At 45.1% G+C, this 19,383-nt stretch overlaps 1 protein-coding gene across 1 annotated transcript in view; it reads right to left on the bottom strand.

Moving 5' to 3' along the window:
- Positions 1-14,651, bottom strand: part of LOC129712347 (cell adhesion molecule DSCAML1) — a 463,662-nt gene extending 449,011 nt beyond the window's left edge. The window contains 1 exon segment of the mRNA XM_055660700.1: positions 14,034-14,651. Within this exon segment, the coding sequence (XP_055516675.1) occupies positions 14,034-14,076 (43 nt within the window). The 5' untranslated portion in view covers positions 14,077-14,651.
- Between the last annotated feature and the right edge of the window lie 4,732 nt (positions 14,652-19,383).

Raw genomic sequence — 19,383 nt, 5'->3', positions numbered from 1 at the left:
AAAAACGTACCCAGCACAGCTCCTTAAAATATTGGTCATATTCAGGCAAAGGGAAGCATTCCCCAAATAAACCCTTATTACGATTCCATCCTCGAGTATAAAAATTTGATAAATATTTCTCCTCCACCACAAATAGCATGACGTATAAACCATAATTGGTTACCTCACCATGGATGTCAGCCTCCAGTGCTTTCCAGAATGACACAGAAATAGAATGGCTTCTGGTCGAATCAATTCCTGAATTATTTCTTTCTTTGCTAATCCAGGATTAGTCTAGAAACAGATTAATCTCCTAAACTCTTTTTGGCATCGCTAGGAACAAAGATAATAGGGGCATTTAAAACAATCATGTGCTTTTTTTCCCCCTTCATTTTCTTTGAATAGTGTAATTGGCTAATTGTAATATTTCATTTGCTGAGTGAATATTTGGAGTTTGCAAATTTGGGAAGATTTTGAAGATGAATTCATCAAGTATACATGTTGATCACTGGCAACCCTCAGTGCAACAGGTAATTCTGGGTTTAACAGGCAAAACACAGGTGGCGGATATATGCTCGAGGTCTACTAATTTGTCTGTCAGTCAACAGTTTCATTTTTTTAATAAACAATGTAAACAAGATGAGAGCAAAAATGATTGGAAATACATTCATAAGTTACAAGGAGCAGAATTAGGCAATTCGGCCCATTCAGTCTATTCCGCCATTCAATCATGACTGATCTATCTTTCCCTCTCAACCGCATTCTCCTGCCTTTTCCCCATAACTCCCGATCTCATACTGATCAAGAACCTGCCAATCTCCGCCTTAAACATAGCCATAGACAGCCTCCACAGCCTTCGGTGGCAATGAATTCCACAGATTCACCTCCCAGTGACTAAAGAAACCATAAGATTCTGAGACTATGACCTCTAGACCTAGACTCTCCCACTAATGGAAACATCCTCTCCACATCCACTCTATCCAGGCCTTTCACTATTCTGTACGTTTCAATGAGGTCCCCACTCATTCTTCTAAACTCCAGCGAGTACAGGCCCAGTGTCGTCAAACGCTCATCATATGTTAATGATGCCCACCCTGTCCAAGCAACATTGGATCTTGCCTCTAACAAGTTACACTTCTGCTGGTGACCGCACCCTGTCCTTCTTATCATCGTGTGGGCACTAACTCCCAAACAGGCTGCCCGCTGCCTGATGTCAATGAAGTCCTGTCAATGGCCTGACCGTGCAGTGCGATGAGGAGTTTATTTTGTGTGGGGTGGCATCACGAGAAGTGAATGACCTTCCCCACAGTCCACTGCAGCGAGAGGGTGAGACTAAAGAGCAAAGCTTTGTTAAGCAAATGTTCACTAGTCAGGGGGAGACCAGCATTCGCATTTAAATTCTCCAGCTGCCAGGATGGGATTCAAAACTCATGCCTCAGGCTCAAAGGTCCAGAACTCTGGCTGCTTGACCAATAATTTTCATTCATTGCTTCCAACGACTGCCACAGAGGTAAGGAAACGAGCCCTTCAACCCACAGTCTGTGCCAGCCAACAATCACTCAATTACACCAACCCCACATTCTCATCGATGCCCCTCACATTCTATCATTTACCTACACAATTTACAGCAGCTAATTAACTTCCCAGTTCGCACGTCTTTGGGGCGAGGTATAAAATCAAACTGTGCAGAGGAATCCCATGCAGTTATAGCGTCTCAGAGTCATAGAGCGATATACAGCGTGGATACAAGCCCTTCAGCCCAATTTGCCCACTCTGGCCAACATGCCCATTCTACACTAGTCCACTTGCCTGCATTTGGCCCATCACCCTCTAAATGGGTTCTGTTGATGTACCCGTGTTGGAGGGAGAATGTACAATCTACACATATGGAGCAATGGAGATCAGGATCGAACCAGGTTTCTTACACCGTGAGGCAGCAGCTCCACCAGCTTGGTCAACGATCCACCCATATTTAACACCAAACGCCTGATGTTACTTGCCCTCGTGTCCTGCTCGGCTGTGATTTAAATGTAACCAGGTAAAACATAATCAATTTTAATTTAGAGAACCCATCAGACTTTTATGAACATCCTTTCACCTCATAGTAACCATTAATGATACAAGCCCTTCATTCCAGACTTTTTAATTAATTTGATTTAAATTCCCTGCTGCTGTTGTTATATTTGAACTCGCATCACCATTGGATCACCAGTTGAGGCCTCTAGCAGACTATTAACCGTTACATTACCATAGCCCTGGGAAAGACTGCTGGGCACTTCAAAGATATGACCCCTAAATTGTGGCAAGGGGTTTTAATAAAAACAGTTCATCAGGAAGAACTGAATTTGAGGAAGGACATTCTTGCTATTGAGGGAGTGCAGCGTAGGTTTGCAAGGTTAATTCCCGGGATGGCGGGACTGTCATGTGCTGAGAGAATGGAGCGGCTGGGCTCGTATACTCTGCTGTTTAGAAGGATGAGAGGATATCTTATTGAAACATAAGATTATTAAGGGTTTGGACACGCTAGAGGCAGGAAACATGTTGTTGATGTTGGGGGAGTCCAGAACCAAACCAGAGTCCAGAAGACAGTTTAAGAATAAGGGCCATTTAGAATAAGCCATTTAGAACGGAGACGAGGAAACACTTTTTCACACAGAGAGTTGTGAGTTTGTGGAGGCCGGTTCTCTGGATACTTTCAAGAGAGAGCTAGATAGAGCTCTTAAAGATAGCGGAGTCAGGGGATATGGGGAGAAGGCAGGAACAGGGTATTGATTGGGGATGATCAGCCATGATCACATTGAATGGCGGTGCTGGCTCGAAGAACAGAGTGGCCTACTCCTGCACCTATTGTCTATTGTCTATTATCAACAAACACTCATTGCAACTCCAAATATGACACAAAATAAAGGACTCAGATCTAGAAATACAACATTGAATCCAGGAGCAGTGGTATAATTGCTGCCTTACAGTGCCAGAGACCCAGGTTCAATCCTGACCATGGCTGTTGTCTATACAGAGTTTGTACGTTCTCCCTGGGAGACTGCGTGGGTTTTCTACGGGTGCTCCGGTTTCCTCCCACACTCCAGAGACATGCAGATTTGTAGGTTAATTGGCTTCAGTAAAATTATAAATTGTCCCTAGGTGGGTAGGTTAGTGTTAGTGTGTGGAGATCGATGGTCGACAGCGACTCAGTGGGCTGAAGGGCCTGTTTCTACATTGTATCTCTAAACTAAACTAAACAAAACTAACCATAGCCCTGGAAAAGACTGCTGGGCACTTGAAAGATATCAACCCTAGATTGTGGCCAAGGGTTTTAATAATCACTGTTCATCAACAAACGCTCATTGCAACTTCAAATACTGCACAACACAAAGGACTCAGACCCTGAAATACACCAGTGAATCTGTGCAACATCTGTACCATCCGAAGCCAGATGTGGCACTTGTGAATAATTCCTGGTGAGCACTGTTCTTCAGAAAGCCTGGGTACAGATCTTTCTTCTGCTTGCAACCTTTCAACGAACAGACCAATTACACAAGGACTGTTCCTCAGGGGTATGGAGAACATCAAAGGACATGCCAGATAACAAAGGGTAGCTCCGTCTTCTGAAGTCAAACTACTTCACTACAGATCGCACTAGGCTATCTAGATGAAGGCTTTCTATCAATAATTTCCCATGAACAGGAACATATATATTGTGCTACACAAAAAAGCTGGAGAAACTCAGCGGGTGCAGCAGCATCTATGGAGCGAAGGAAATAGGCAACGTTTTGGGCCGAAACCCTTCTTCAGATATATATTGTGCTGTCTAAGCGATCAACTAGAATTTGGTCAATGTTGACTATCGCTGACAAGCTTTCCCAAAGCAGTTTATTTGATTACTGAATAAACATTATTTCATGAAACAGCATCAATAATTTAGCAGTATTGATAAGCTGTTCATCGGGGACTTATGGGCATCAGTCATTCTCATACAAATTGAAGTTCTAATATAAACTGACCAATATATTCTTGAAGGCATTGGTAGATAGTTTATCTGAACAAATGCATTATCAAGTGTTATCAAATTACCCCAGCGCTGTTTATGTCTCCCCGAATTCACACTGCAAATTTGCACAGGAACATATTGGCCTTAAATATCTCCTGTCCTCCTTTATTTTCTATTTTAGTTTAGTTTAGAGATGCAGCGCAGAAACAGGCCCTTCGGCCCACCGAGTCTGCGCCGACCAGCGATCCCCGCACACTAACACTATCCTACACTCGGACAATTTTTAACATTTACACCAAGCCAATTAGCCTACAAACCTGCACGTCTTTGGAGTGTGGAAGGAAACCGAAGATGTCGGAGAAAACCCACGCAGGTCACAGGGTGAATGTACAAACTCCGTACAGACAGCACCTGGAGTCAGGAGCAAACCCAGGTCTCTGACTCTGTGAGACAGCAGCTCTACCGCTGACCCACTATTTTTGCTACGTCTTGTCCAAATTCAAGACTGCCAGGTTAGTGGCGTTAAAAGATGTGGCAGATGCGCAGGTAAATGGAGCTAAGGTTGACAATGCTCTTGTACATTGAACCACATCAACAAAAACTGCACAAGCTATTTATAACCACCAACTCTAATCAACAATCACAGTTTATTAAGTGAGAAGTAAAGACAAGTAAAGAGAAGTAAAGAGGGACCAGAGAATGGCAGTCCAATCTTGTACACTTCACCTTTGCAATGAGTGTGTTTTGTCCATTGTTGGCCTTGCTTCACCAGTCAAATCACTGACCTTTCTCACCCTAGTTTACATGAAATCCATCTGAAAACTAGTGGAAATAATATTTAACTATATGTTAGCCGCCAAGCATGTAGCTCTCTGTATCCAGTTAAATGAACAAATTTGGCCAATTTCCATGGGAAAGGATCCAAATTTGCCACGCTGCTTGCCAACTGTATTAAGTAAACTTGCAAAGCAAACGGTTGCATTGTGCTACTAACAGCTTACATTCCCCCACTTCATTAAGACATCACGTGTGAAGAGAATGACACAGCTGGTAGAGCCACTGCCTCAGAGCCCCAGACTCGCTCCTAACCTCGGGTGCTGTCTGTGCGGAGTTTGCACGTTCCCCCTGCGATGGGCGACGCCTCAGGTCGGAACCCTTCTTCAGACCACGGAGGCTTAATTGTGTTGTGCAAAATTAGAAAGGTCCTTGAACGAGTAGATTTAAAGGGCAGATTTTCCTTGGCAGAGGAGCCAATAACCAGGGGTGTCCATTTAGAGTGGAGTATTTGCAGGCAGCTCAATGCATTGGAAGCAAGTGGGACACATTATTACACCGTAAATATTTATTGTTTGGCAAACCAAATCCACCCACACAGAAAACAGAGTGTGTTTAAAAGAGAAGGGGAAACATAACCTTCCTCCAATAAATCTACAGCAATTTCTCCAGAAGAATGCATTGAGTGACGAATAGCTAGTTCTACATTGTGCATAAAATCAATTTTGGTCGTTTACATCAGCCTGGTCACAGAACGTGATTAACGGAGGAAATTAACCGAATGTTACCACTCTGGCTTGCTGTGGTGTTATCAATAACTCCAGCTTTAAGGTAATTAGAATTTAGATTAAAGGAGAGATGAGCAGTATTTTACCCCAGAGGTGGAGAGTTATTAGAATTTACTGTCTGAAAGGGTGATAAAGGCAGAAACCAGTTTTGTACCCAAAGTGACGATAGACACAAAATGCTGGAGTAACTCAGCGGGTCAGGCAGCATCTCTGGAGCAAAACAAAAAAGGTGAAGTTTCAGGTTGGAACCCTTCTTCAGATTGAGAGTAGATGTGTGGGGAGGGTGGGGTGGGAGAGGCAAGGAAAGGCCAGAACACATCAGGGCTGGCAACAGATGGCCTCAGGATGTGCAGAGCCTATAATGGCGCATTGTTGGCTGGGGAAGGCGTAATAGTGAGAGGGAGACAAGGATGCAAACAGTGGAACAATTAGGGTGGGCGGGGGGTGGGGAATGAAGGAGTTACTTGAAATTAGAGAAGTCAACATTCATTCCGCTGGGTTGTCTGAACATTTAAAATGCTGCAATCTACAAAGCTGTGAACTACGTCAAGACTCATATAGTTTTAGGGACCCGTCCCACTTACGCAACTTTTTCGGCGACTGCCGGCACCCGTCATTGGTTATTACAGGTCGCCGAAATGTTTCAATATGTTGAAAATCCAGCGGTGACCAGAACAAGGTACAACTCTTTGGGTGACTACTCACGACCATACAGGCTTCACGCCACGACATGTTGCCAGGGTGTCACCTGTATGGTCGTGAGTAGTCTCCTCAGTCGCCCGAAGAGTTGTGGCATCTTTCTGGTCGTCGCTGAATTTTCAACATGTTGAAAGTTTTCGCAGACCTGCAATGACCTATGACGGGTGCCGGAAGAGGCCGAAAAAGTCGTGTAAGTGGGACAGGGCTATTTGAGATATAGCGTGGAAACATGCCCTTCAGCCCACCAAGTCCACACCAACCAGCGATCATCCATGCACTAGCACTATCCAATGAACTGGGAACAATTTATTGAAGCCCATTAACTTACAAACCTGCACATCTTTGGAAGGTGGGTGAAAACCGGGGCACCCAGAGGCATCCCAAGTGGTCGCAGGGAGAACATGCAAATTGTACAGAGAGCACGTGTGTTGAATATGGAACTTGGTTCCCTGGTGCTGTTGGACAGCAACTCTACCGCTGTGCCACTCGGTGTGTTGCATGGTAGAATGCAGAGAGGTGGGGTGCAGGGGGTAAAGAGTAGATGGCATTGTGGTAAGAACATGTTAAAGGGAAAATTATGGGGAGAATGGTATTGTTCCAAGAGCCAGCATGCTGCTGATGGGCTGAATGGCAACCGCCTACGTCATTAGAAAGACATGGAAGGTTAGTAAGAGCCGACTGCATAAATTATCCTTGGTCGTTGCAGACACACTAAACACAGTAGCACCCTGCTGTGTCCGAGACAACAGCAATAAACTGAGCTGGCAACATTCAAATTGGACAACATGACAAATAAGAAGCACCAGCATAAAGTGGAGCAGGTGCATGACGACTGTGCTACCAGAACCAGATCATTAACTCAGCAGAAATGAGGTCAACATTCCACCGTGGCAATTTGTGAATTCAATTTGATAACCTCTGAAATCAAAACATCAGAACATAACAAAGAGAAATAGGTTCCTCATAATTACTCTGCCGTTCATTAGGAACGTGGCTCATCTCAACTCACTTCCATCTTGCTGCCCAACCCCACATCAAGTCAACTTTATATATAATTTGTGACCCAACCTCCAGGTACCCAAGTCTTTTGAGAATAGAAGTAGAAGTTCAACTTCAACTCGAGGACAAGACATTGGCTATTTTTAAAAGCAGGAATTGATAGATTATTGATTAGTAAGAGTGTGAAAGGTTACAGGCAAAAGGCAGGAGAGCGAGGTTGGGAGGAAAAAATAGATCAGCCATAATTGAATGCCAGAGTAGACTCGATGGGTTGAATGGCCTACATTTTCTTCTATGCCTTATGGTCATATAAGATGGCAGAGAGGCACAGCTGGTAGGGCCATGTCTCACAGTGCCAGAGACCCGGGTTTCATTCTGCCCTCAGGTGGTGCTTGGAGTTTGCACGCTCTCCCTGTGCCTGTGTGGGTTTCCTCCAGGTGCTCCGGTTTCCTCCTGCGTCCCCAAAGACGTGCGGGGTTGTAGTCAAGGCGGGCTCTATAAATTGTCCCTAGTGTGTAGAAAGTAGATGCTAAAGTGCGATAACATAGAACTAGTGTGAGCGGGTGATCGATGGTCCACCAAAGGGCCTCTTTCCATCTCTAAACTAAACAAAATATTAAGGATAAATTGATGACCCCTTATCCTGAGGAATGACCCTATCCATAGGAATAACCTTCTCAACATTTACTTTGTAGAGTAACCTCGAGGTCATAAGATGCAATGAGACCACACGTTATTCTTCCAAACACCAATGACTATAGCCAAACATTTTCAATCTCTTCTCATGATAGCTCCCTCATTTTACGAATTCACCTCATCCTCACTTTCCTGCACTAACCCTACTTCCGATGATTTGCTTTGCCATCTATCAATCTCTTATTAAATATACTCAGTGACCAGGCCTCCACAGCACTCTTGCAGAGAAATTCCCAAAGATTCATGAGCTTCTAGGCAAAGAAAATTCTTCTTCTCTTCCCGTTTGGCTGACCTTTGCCTTGGGATTATGACTACTCGTTCTAGTCACCCCAGCCAGGAGAAACACGAGAGATACAATGAAATGCAGATGCAGAAATCTTGAGCCAAACACTAAGTGCTGGATTAACGCAGTGGGCCAGGCAGCATCTGTGGGGGAAATGGACAGACAGCATTTTGGGTTGGGACCCTTCTTCTAACTTCATGAGAAACATTATCCTTGCATCTACCCTGCAAGAATTTTGAATGTTTCGATCAGAGTCTTCTAAACCCAGGAGAGTATAAGAAAACAACCAGTACATTCACTGTCTCCACAGCGACTTCTTTCAAAACAATGGGATACAGAATGTGTTCTGGAGATTTCTCAACTTTCTAGACCATCATTTTCTCCAGTGGTGCTTTCTTTTAACAATAAAAAAAAATAACCACATGTTGAGCTTCTCCTTCTCTCTAGACCTGTAGCCTCCATCATCTCCAATTATTTTGTTATCCTTTCACGAAGACACAATGCACATACATTTTTTCTGCAATTTCTTTTAACCTCAATATAATTTCTCCCATCTCAAATAATAAAGGGCTCGTGCTGAATTTTATTTATTTTTTGCTTTTTACTATTCACGGTATTCATGGACGGTTTTAACAATCTCTGTTTATGTCTCTTCCTAGATCACTTCCATATTCTACTTTCTCTTTCATCAATTTTCTGGTCCACGTTTACTGAATCCATAAAGTTTCCTCATCCTCCGGCTTACTGTCCTATTATGTCAACATAAAGAGTCTTTTCCTGTATAGCCATATCATCTTTAGTCTCCAGATTGCTATGGCTGGACCTCATCTCATACAAAAGGCAACCCATTCTACAATTCAATAAACCCACATAGACAGCAGTTTTTAAGAAGGAACTGCAGATGCTGGAGAATCGAAGGTTACACAAAAAAACTGGAGAAACTCAGCGGGTGCAGCAGCATCTATGGAGCGAAGGAAATAGGCAACGTTTCGGGCCGAAACCCTTCTTCAGACAGCAGTCTGTGTTTGTTTTGTGCTCAGTTCTCAGGACTCTAAACAGGGATTGAATCTACCTCACCAATGTTCCACCACGACAGGTGAGAATACTAACAACGCCAAACATAAAACATGATTAAGTTGAGCATTGGAAAGGTACAAATTGCTGGAGTAACTCAACATGTCCCTGGAGATCATGGATAGATGACATCCCGACTGGAAACAACACCTATCCATGTTCTCCAGGGATGCCGTCTGACCCATTGAGTTACACCATCATTGTGTGCCTATCCTTGGTAATCCAGCATTTGTAGTTCCTCGTTTCTAGGTTGAGCATTGGGTCGCAATGAGATTCACATCAACTGAATGATTACACAGTGCCATAACATCATATGTAGGAAGGAACTGCAGATGCCGGTTTGTACCGAAGATAGGCACAAAGTGCTGGAGTAACTCAGCGGGTCGGGCAGCATCTCTGGAGAAAAAGAACGGGTGATGTTTCAGGATGGAACCCTTCTTCAGGCCATTATATCATGGTCACCCAATCAAACTAATGGAACTCTCCACCTTCCAGCACCATGGGAACATTTTGTGAAATGTGGGTGCGACTGGCAAAGCCAGAAGTTATTGCCCATCCCCATGTACCCTTGAGTACAAGGCAGTGAGCCACCTTCTTGAACCATCACAGTCTTTGTAATGAAGGTGCTGATACAATGGTGATGGATATGACCCGGCAACAATGAAGGAACAATGATGACTGTCCGATGTCAAGTAGGTGTGTGATTGAAGCCAGAGCCACCGACACACAAACTGCACCCGCTCACGAAATCTGCGCACTCTTTCAATATGAATGTATAAAGTACATGGCACCAATGTGCTTCATTGCTAACTGCCCTCTAAACAGTCTATGCATCTATGCAGTGGCATTACAGCCCTTAGAAGTAGCGCCATACAAGACAACACCAAATGCCAATATACGTACACTGACATTACCAGCCACCCCCATAGTTTTCTTTCACTAACAGACAATCCTGGCTTTTATTGCTCCCAATCTTCAGTGCAAACACCTGTCGAGTAGAATCATATTTCACAAAAAAACTGCACTTCCCCTTTAGACCACAGTACAAATGTCACAGTACAACTGAGGTCACCAGCAAAATTAGCACAATATTGACCTCGCTTGTAATTTTCACACTGAAGTTTGTTCTTCAAAAGTTCATGTCATAGGAGCAGTACTAGACCACTTGTCCCATCGAGTTTCCTCTGCCAGTGAATGCAGTAGGTTTCTCTGCACTAGTCTCTTCTACACAATACATACTTGTGTGTAGAGTCATAGACTTCAAACAGCTTCAGTTTAGTTTATTGTCACGTGTACCGAGGTATAGTGAAACACTTTTGTGGCGTTCTAACCAGTCAGTGGAAAAATATTACATGATTACAATTGAGCCACCCATGCTATCCAAATGATCCATACTATTTTTCCACGAGTATCGTGCACGCCATAGTAAGATGATTTTAGTCGATGCACGGATTCTGCTGGGATTTCCAGCTCCCTTGTGGACATTGCAAGGCACAACTGTTTACAGGACATCAGTCTGTGCCCACATTTCTAACATGAATGTAGACAAGTAAGACAGCAGATGAATCCTCTACCCCAGCATATATCAGAAAAGGATTCCACAGAGGCACACACATCATCCCATGTGTCCTTAGACCAATGAATAGGAAAAATTGTGCAACAAGACATTTAATATTTTTTAATAAATAGATGAAAAGGGAGACAGGGAATATACATTAGCATGGACCAAACTGGCCTAGTCCTCTTTAATGGACCTTCTGCAGATAAGGTAACTACCCCCAATGGTTGTAGCATTTGCAGCTTGCATTTTCCTGTCACACTCCAGTGCAAGATAAGTCCTTTTAATGGGCATTTCACAAACAAGAGATTGTTATAACGCCACAGATAGCGGTTACACATCCTTCATTACAGGGATTGCAGCCAATTCCCTACAAATCTGTACACTGCTAGATAGTGGAGATATGACTAAGTCCTGTGTTGCTTTTTTTTTGGGGGGGGGGCGAAGGATTTATATTTAAAGGATTTAGGAGAGCTTACCAGGATTGGAATAGGAGGCAGAATTTACAGGCATTATATTTCAGTAGGTGAACGTTCACAATGGGAAAAGGATAAACCGCTGACAACTAAGACACTTAATAGAATTGAACGCATCCACAGCTCAATCAATATGAACTGCAGAACACATGGTCTTTGAATTGTCTGAAATTTGGACTGGATTTTCTTCCATATTATTACTAAAAGGGGTTCTGTTCTTAATGCAGGAGTAACGTGACACACTCGCTCGCCCGCAATGTACAACGGAGTGGCGTAAAAACAATAGGAACGGCGATCAATTCACTGAAAACAGAGGAACAAACTCGCAGGGAAACGTCCAAAGCGAGGAATTGGTTCCGTTTCACAGCTGACCGTAACTCCCACCAGAGCAAAAGTTGACCGTCCCCCTGGGGAATTTGCTGCTACGGTCATTTCAACTGGAAGCCACACCGGCTGCCCTGTGCGTTTAGATAATACATTCACACAAGTACCAAGACAGCTCACGGGGGTTGGGGAAAAAACATTCGGGGGAAACCCGGGCTGGGCAGGTGTATGCGATGTGTATAGTAGTGAGCTGCGATATTCGTGCAGGGTGAGTCTCTGGGCGAGGGAGCGGCAGTGAGGAGCGAGGGGGCGAGCAAATGAGACAAAAAATGAGAGATCGAGGGAGATGGAGGGAGAGAGAGAGTCGAGAGAGAAAGACGGCGGTGAGATAGAGATACGCAGAGAGGGGCTTCGATTGAAAGAGGAGGAAGTGCGGGAGAAAGATAGCGAGAGTGGGGTGCGGGAGTAAGAAAGGCGGTGGGGGTTGCGAGAGAGAGGGAGGGAGGGAGGGGGAGCAAAGGGGGGGGGGGCGAGTAGCAGGGAAAGGGGGGGAAGGGGAAGCGAGAACGGGTGCGAGGGGATGATTATGAGTGAACGAGTGTGAGAGTGAGCGACAGCGAAGAACGAGAGTGTGCGGAGGTGGGAAAGAGAGGGGAGTGAGAGGGGGGCGAGTGGGTAGGGAGTTGAGAGGAGGGGGTGGGGTGAGAGGGGGGGGAGAAAGAATTGTGAGAGCGAGTGGACACAAGCGAGTCTGAGTAAGTGTGAGTGGGGACGAGAGAGTGGTGGTGGTGGCGGGGTGAGAGAGTGGGGACTAGGGGGAGAGTGAGGGCGAGTGTGTATCTCACTGTATGATGACAAAACAAACATTTTTCTTGAAGGTTTATTATTTTTTGTACAATTGTTCTCGTGCGCGCGCGAGGTGTTTGTGGGGGGCGAGGAAGAGAACAAGTTATTGTCAGTGGGTTGGCTGCGGGAGGTGCTAGGATGGGGATGGGGGGGGGGTAAGGGGATGGGGGAAAGAGAGGAAGGGGAATGGGGGAGAAGAAGGGGGATGTTAACACCGCTCGGTGTCTCGTTCCAGAGCCACGCCAGAGGAACAGGAACCAATTGCATTGCACGAACGCAGAGTCTCTCTTAATGCAATGGAACCACCTTCCTGTCGCTATGTAATATCGATGCTACACATCTAGCTACACATATTTCACTTTATCGCAAAAAAAATCAAAAAAATCTGGAAAATCTGCTGCAAGATACGATTCCGATCAACCCCATCTCAGACGCTGGGAATGTTTAAACTTCACATCGGTTTCACATACACTCCCAACTCTTGTTCGTGTTTGATTATTCTGTGGCTGATAACGTGTTTTCTCTCCGCTGCCTGCCATACATGTTGCACAAATCCTTGACATTTACATGCGGGGATTACACATATTAGGCAGGGGACCGCTCCACGCTCCCGCCGCGAAGTGTGGACCGAGGAACAGTGCGTTAACACGAGCATTTTAAGAACAGACTCGAAATATCCCGTCTATCAGCAATCCTGTGTTAAAAAAAGTACTCTTCGTGTTTCAATAAAATCCAATCTGATAAAACACAGTAGAGACAGACGCGTAAGGAAATGTATAATTTGACAAGAATCACACAAATCCAGGGATGGAGCGCGTTTCACCCTTGGGGCTAGTTTACCGGGCACATACTCTGAATTTCCCCGAACCAGGCGCTTAACACCCGGGAGGGAATCCCGGGGCACCGGCCATTCACACATCTGCACACATCTTGTCCCCGTTTCGCAGTTTGCAGGACGGATAGAACATTAAATAGAAATAACACGAGGTAGATTTTTTTTTGAAAAGCACACTAATTGGAATCAATTCCCACACACACCAAAAAACATGCACTGTTTTAATAAATCAAGTCCAGAACTCAACGCAAACCCTTTTGCAGTGATCAGAAAATCTAATTGTATCGGCAACTCTAACTGATGCCAAGGTACATTGCGTTTGTACAATCGAAATCTCTAATCTTAACACGATGGCTACGTTACATTGTACCTTCTCTCTTCCCCCCCACTACCCCCAAATCCCACTCCTGAATCATTCCTAAATCGCAAATCGGAAATGGGGGACTGTTTCTATGCGTGTTTGATTACAAATCTATGATATTCTGGCGAAAGATGTTTAGCATTTGTTGACACAATAGTCTGCATTTTCGAAACTCGTTAAAAAAATCAACCATATCTGATATATGGAATATTTTATATAGACTTTCACAGGCATAATAGTTTACAGGGTAAAATGTAACAGGGCGTTTCACTTTTTGTCCATAATCTCACAAAAACCAAATATCATATTGCAATTGTTAGTTATTTAACCATTTGAAAAGAAATATGACGTACCTCGAGTTAGAGAGTACAGCAGGATTAGACTGATAAGCCACATGCCATAAACGCACCTATTTCCCTGTGTGTGTGTGTCTTATATCTCAGTGCTGTTGAGAGAGAGAACAGAGAGAGAGAACAGAGAGAGGAAGAGAGAGCTCTGATCCCTCGCTTTGGTTATCGGAGAGTGCGAGGTGTAGGTAGCCGCGATTCCCCAACGCCAGCCTATCCGGGACATGTCATCGCTGGCAAAAGGTGGGAAATGTCACCTCGCCCCGCCCAGTCACAGAAATGTGGAGATAACGCGCATGCAACACTCGACTCAAATCCACGGAGCGCTCACACCGCCCGCTCCGTCTAGCTGCCTTGATACCCGCGTACAAGTGGATCTGGATACGGATCGAAAGGGAGGTAGATAGATGCCCGCCCCGAAAAACCGTGAGATGGAGCCGCCGATGAGACAGATAATTAATAAATGAATACACTAAAATGCAGCCCACACAGACGGCGCTAAAACCCATTAGTATCTTAAGTTTTCAATTAAAGGGATTTAATTAAACCCACCATGTTATACTTAAAACGTCCACGTCGTGGTGATTAATAGAGTCCATTGAAGGAAGGTAGATTATTTGCATTCATGCCATCGGCAGAAGCAACCGTGCAGGATCAGTGTTGCCAATAAAAGAGTGGTCCGCGGCTGGGTTAGAATCACAGGTATCAAACGTTGAGGGGGGCTGTGGGCACATGTAGATTACACTACACATGTAGTGGGCACATGTAGATTACAATGGTCTAGTGGGGAACGGCGACCGGGCTCTCTCTACCGCCAAACCCAAGGTAAAAAGGTTCAACAAAGGAGGTTCGGTGCTGCGCGTTAATAAGACAATTCCCCTTCATGATCTCCTTGGATAAGGCAGGGAAAGTAACCCCACCCCACACACAGACAGACAGACACACAGCACCGACAGAGTAACGCCATTCTCCTGAAGTATGATTATCCATTTCTAAGTGGCGTGAGAAAAACGGGAAGAGGAGTTTTGGAGGGGACAAGAACTTTCGGCGCTCCCCCCGCGCTACTCTGAAGGCACAAGGCGCAGCGCACTTGTCTTGCCTTGACCCGGCGCCCAGAATGAAGAGAGAAAGTTTGTAACCTGTGTAAAAGTTCCTGCGGGCGGGCCCCGTGTGGCGAGACTCCCTCTACCGGCTCCGTTCAACAGCGCAGGAAGGAATTCCTCATCCAATTTGTGTGCTGCCAACTGGCATTGTATTGCAATTAGACTCAGTGCACAGCAGCACAGAACGTGGCCATGTGCAAGGCTAGGCTGGCCTGGACAACACCATTTCACCCCTTCCATGTATTTCTCCAGCTCCCCCTCTTTAAAAGACAACATATTTCCACCACCCCCCGTTTTCAAGATAGGCTATTAAAACACAGGGACAGAAATGGGAAGAGGTTGAACGTATGAAGCAATGGAATGAATGCCGGACTCGATTTAATCCGTGATTGTTTTCACAGGGAGTTGGGGCGAGAGGATGAAAATTACCATTACATTAAACTGGAATTCCGAATATTTCGAGCATTGGGCCGAGAATGTTGCAGACTCGTGAACGAAGATACAGGCAGTCTATTGCCCTACGATCTAATCGAATCAAGTTTGCAAGCGCGAACCGGTACGCCTACACAGTCAACCGTTTAAATAAAAAAACATATTCTTCCTGGAATGTGCCTCAACTCGCCCAAGATCGCCAAGATCCGTGGCTAATATTCCCGAATCACACGATCTGACGTTGAAAGCTGTGACTGATTAACTCTGCACCGCCACCACAATCACTGTTCCGCCACATGGTTCGCTGCAAGCGGGGTGATTTCAACAGCAAATGCCCAGTGTATTCTCTCATTCTTTCTCTCGTTCGCCCTCTCACCTCCCCCCCTCTCTCTAACCCCCCCCCCCCCCCCCCCCACCCTCCCTCAGGAGAAAAACTCAGCGGGTGCAGCAGCATCTATGGAGCGAAGGAAATAGGCAACGTTTCGTTCCATAGATGCGAAACGTTGCCTATTTCCTTCGCTCCATAGATGCTGCTGCACCCGCTGAGTTTCTCCAGCTTTTTTGTGTAACCTTCGATTCTCCAGCATCTGCAGTTCCTTCTTAAAACACCCTCTTCTCTCATCCGTCTTAAAATCTTACCACCTGTAGATATCACAAAAAGGCTTTGCATATGAATTCTGATTTTCACAACATAATTGAATTGAGAGATGATGTGGTCCAAGATATTCTAAACACACGGGATGCTTTTTAGGAAGAACATCGCCGGTCAACGGGACAAGATTATTTCGCACCAACAGTTGCATTTTTCATTAATGCGATGAATATTGGTTCTTAATCTTATGACTGTGTTTTAAATGACTGACTTTTGCAGCGTTTTAATAACAATTAATAACTAGGAGCCTGTCAATCACATGCGAAAAATACCTCCCCCCCCCCCCCTTTTTTTAACTGCAATTATGGATTATGTAAATAAAGATCTTAAACTTTAATTTCGCGACGGACGTCATTGCATTCACTGTATCCGGACTTTTCGAAGACTGTCGTTAATAAATTGGCAAGGACTCGATATGAAGCGGAGATGGAGAAAATGCTCATTAATTTAAAGAGACCAAACTGTCAATGCGCGGCCAAGTTAAACATGGACTTGCCGCTTTAAAAGTTATTTTTACGTTTTCGCATGAAAGTGGCGAGGTCGATCAGGATACGAGGCGCGAACTATCAGTGCAGGGATAACAGGCGGCAGTGAAACAAGCCCCGACTTGCAAAGGGCAAGACAGGACAAGAAAGGTCTGCACCATCCAAGCTCTGACTCAAAAGGATTGTCCAGACCAGGAAAGCGGCAGACACAGGAACTAGTGTACCCAACTCTGCTGAGTATTAAAAACAAGCGGAGCAATGGCCTTCTACACCCCCCCCCCCCCCCCCCCCCACCCACACACACCCCCACACACACACACACCCACACACACCCACACACACACACACACACACACTCACACACACACACAGACACAGACCCAGACACAGACACAGACACAGACACACAGACACAGACACAGACACACACAGACACAGACACAGACACAGACACAGACACAGACACAGAAACAGACACAGACACACAGACACAGACACAGACACAGACACAGACACAGACACAGACACAGACACAGACAGACACAGACACAGACACAGACACAGACACAGACACAGAGACAGAGACACAGACATAGCACATCCTTAAAGGAACACTACATCGTAAGAACATAAATGAAAGGAGAAGAATTAGGCCATTCGGCACATCAAGTCTACTCCACCATTCAATCATGGCTGATCTATCTCTATCTCTGCTAACCCTATTCTCCTGCCTTCTCCCCATAACATCTGACACCCGTAGTAATCACGTCTCCCCCCCCCCCCCCCCATGTTTTGTGAGGTGGGGGACATCCCCCCCTCTACCTCACCCCCCCCCCTCCCCCCCCCCCAGTTTTTTGTCATCCGGATTTTAAATCCCCCAGTCCCCTCCATATTTTGATAGCAAGTTCCGTGCCTGGATTCACCAGCCTCTGAGTAATTAATTCCTCCTCATCTCCTTCCTAAAAGAACATTCTTTAATTTTGAGGCTATGATCTAGACTCTCCCACTAGTGGAAACATCCTCTCCACAACCACTCTATCCAAGCCTTTCACTATTCTATACATTTCAATGAGGTCCCCCCTCATTCTTTTAAACTCCAGTGAGTACAGGCCCAGTGCTGTCAAACACTAAATTGGAGAAAAATCTGTTTTGTTACATTATTTTCCCCTTCCACCGTTGTAGATCATGATCACTCTCCCCTTCAGTGCCAACTTTGCCTTGTCTTTGTTCCCAAGAGACTATATTGTGTTGGAAGGAACCTATACAGAAGTTAGACACAAAGTGCTGGAATAACTCAGCGGATCAGGCAACAGAGTGATACAGTGTAGAAACAGGCCTTTCAGCCCAACATGTTCACACCGGCCAACAATGTGCCAGCTACACTAGTCCTGCCTGCCTGCACTTGGTCCATATCCCTCCAAACCTGTCCTATCCATGTACCTGTCTAACTGTTTCTTAAACAATGGGATTGTCCCAGCATCAACTACCTCCTCTGGCAGCTTGTTCCATACACCCACCACCCTTTGTGTGTAAAAGTTACCCCTCGGATTCCCATTAAATCTCTTCCCCTTCACTTTGAGCCTATGTCCTTTGGTCCTCAATTCCCCTCTGGGCAAGAGACTGTGCATGTACCCAATCTATTCCTCTCATGATTTTATGCACTTTGTACAACATCTCTGTTGAAAAGGAACAGGTGATGTTTTGGGTCAGAACCCGCCTTTACTTATTTTTATTGGTTAGCGTTGATGGGGAGGATGGATAGGCTATCAGTCTCAACCCAACTGAGGAACTATCAGCTTGCATCTTGAGCATTTCATCTTTTAAGTAGTCCTGGAATCCCATCCAAGCTATCTCCAAACTCCTGGAGGGACAGCACCACTCTCTGCCACTGGATCCTCGACATTCTGACCCATCTACCACAATAAGCGATGAAAGGCGATATGGTGGAGTCAGGCAGCATCTCCGAGAACAGGAATAGGCGATGCTTTGGGTGGGAGCCAATCTTCAGACTGTCTGAAAAGATTATGATACAAACCGTCACATATTCCATTTCTCCAGAGATGCTGCCTGACCCGTCGAATTACCCGTGCATTTTGTGTCTTTCTTTGGTATAAACCAGCATCAGTGGTTCTTTCCTACACAGAATAGGCGATATTACATCCTGCACAATTAACACCGCAAAGACAAGTCCTCAGCCCCTTATTAAACTCCTTATAAAACTTGCAAATCTGCCACCAAATTCTGCTCCGACTCCATCTACAATTTTGCAGATGACACTGCTGTAGAGGGAGCTTGAACAATGATGAGATGGAGTACAGGACGGAAATACTGTAGAGACCTTAATACAGTTTTGGCCTCCTAATCTGAGGAAAGATATTCTTGCCATAGAGGGAGTCCAGAGAAGGTTCACCAGACTGATTCCTGGGATGGCAGGACTTTCATATGAATGAAGACTGTCTAGACTCGGCTTGTACTCGCTAGAATTTAGAAGATTGGGCGGGGATCTTATAGAAACTTACAACATTCTTAAAGGGTTGGACAGGCTAGATGCAGGAAGATTGTTCCCTATGTTGGGGAAGTCCAGAACAAAAGGTCACAGTTTAAGGATAAGGGGGAAATCTTTTAGAACCGAGATGAGAAAAAAATTTTTCACACAGAGAGTGGTGAATCTGTGGAATTCTCTG

This window comes from Leucoraja erinacea, chromosome 32 (assembly GCF_028641065.1).
Source record: "Leucoraja erinacea ecotype New England chromosome 32, Leri_hhj_1, whole genome shotgun sequence".
Lineage (NCBI taxonomy): Eukaryota > Metazoa > Chordata > Chondrichthyes > Rajiformes > Rajidae > Leucoraja > Leucoraja erinaceus.
Note: the sequence above shows the minus strand (reverse complement) of the source record. Positions and strands in the feature narration are given on the sequence as shown.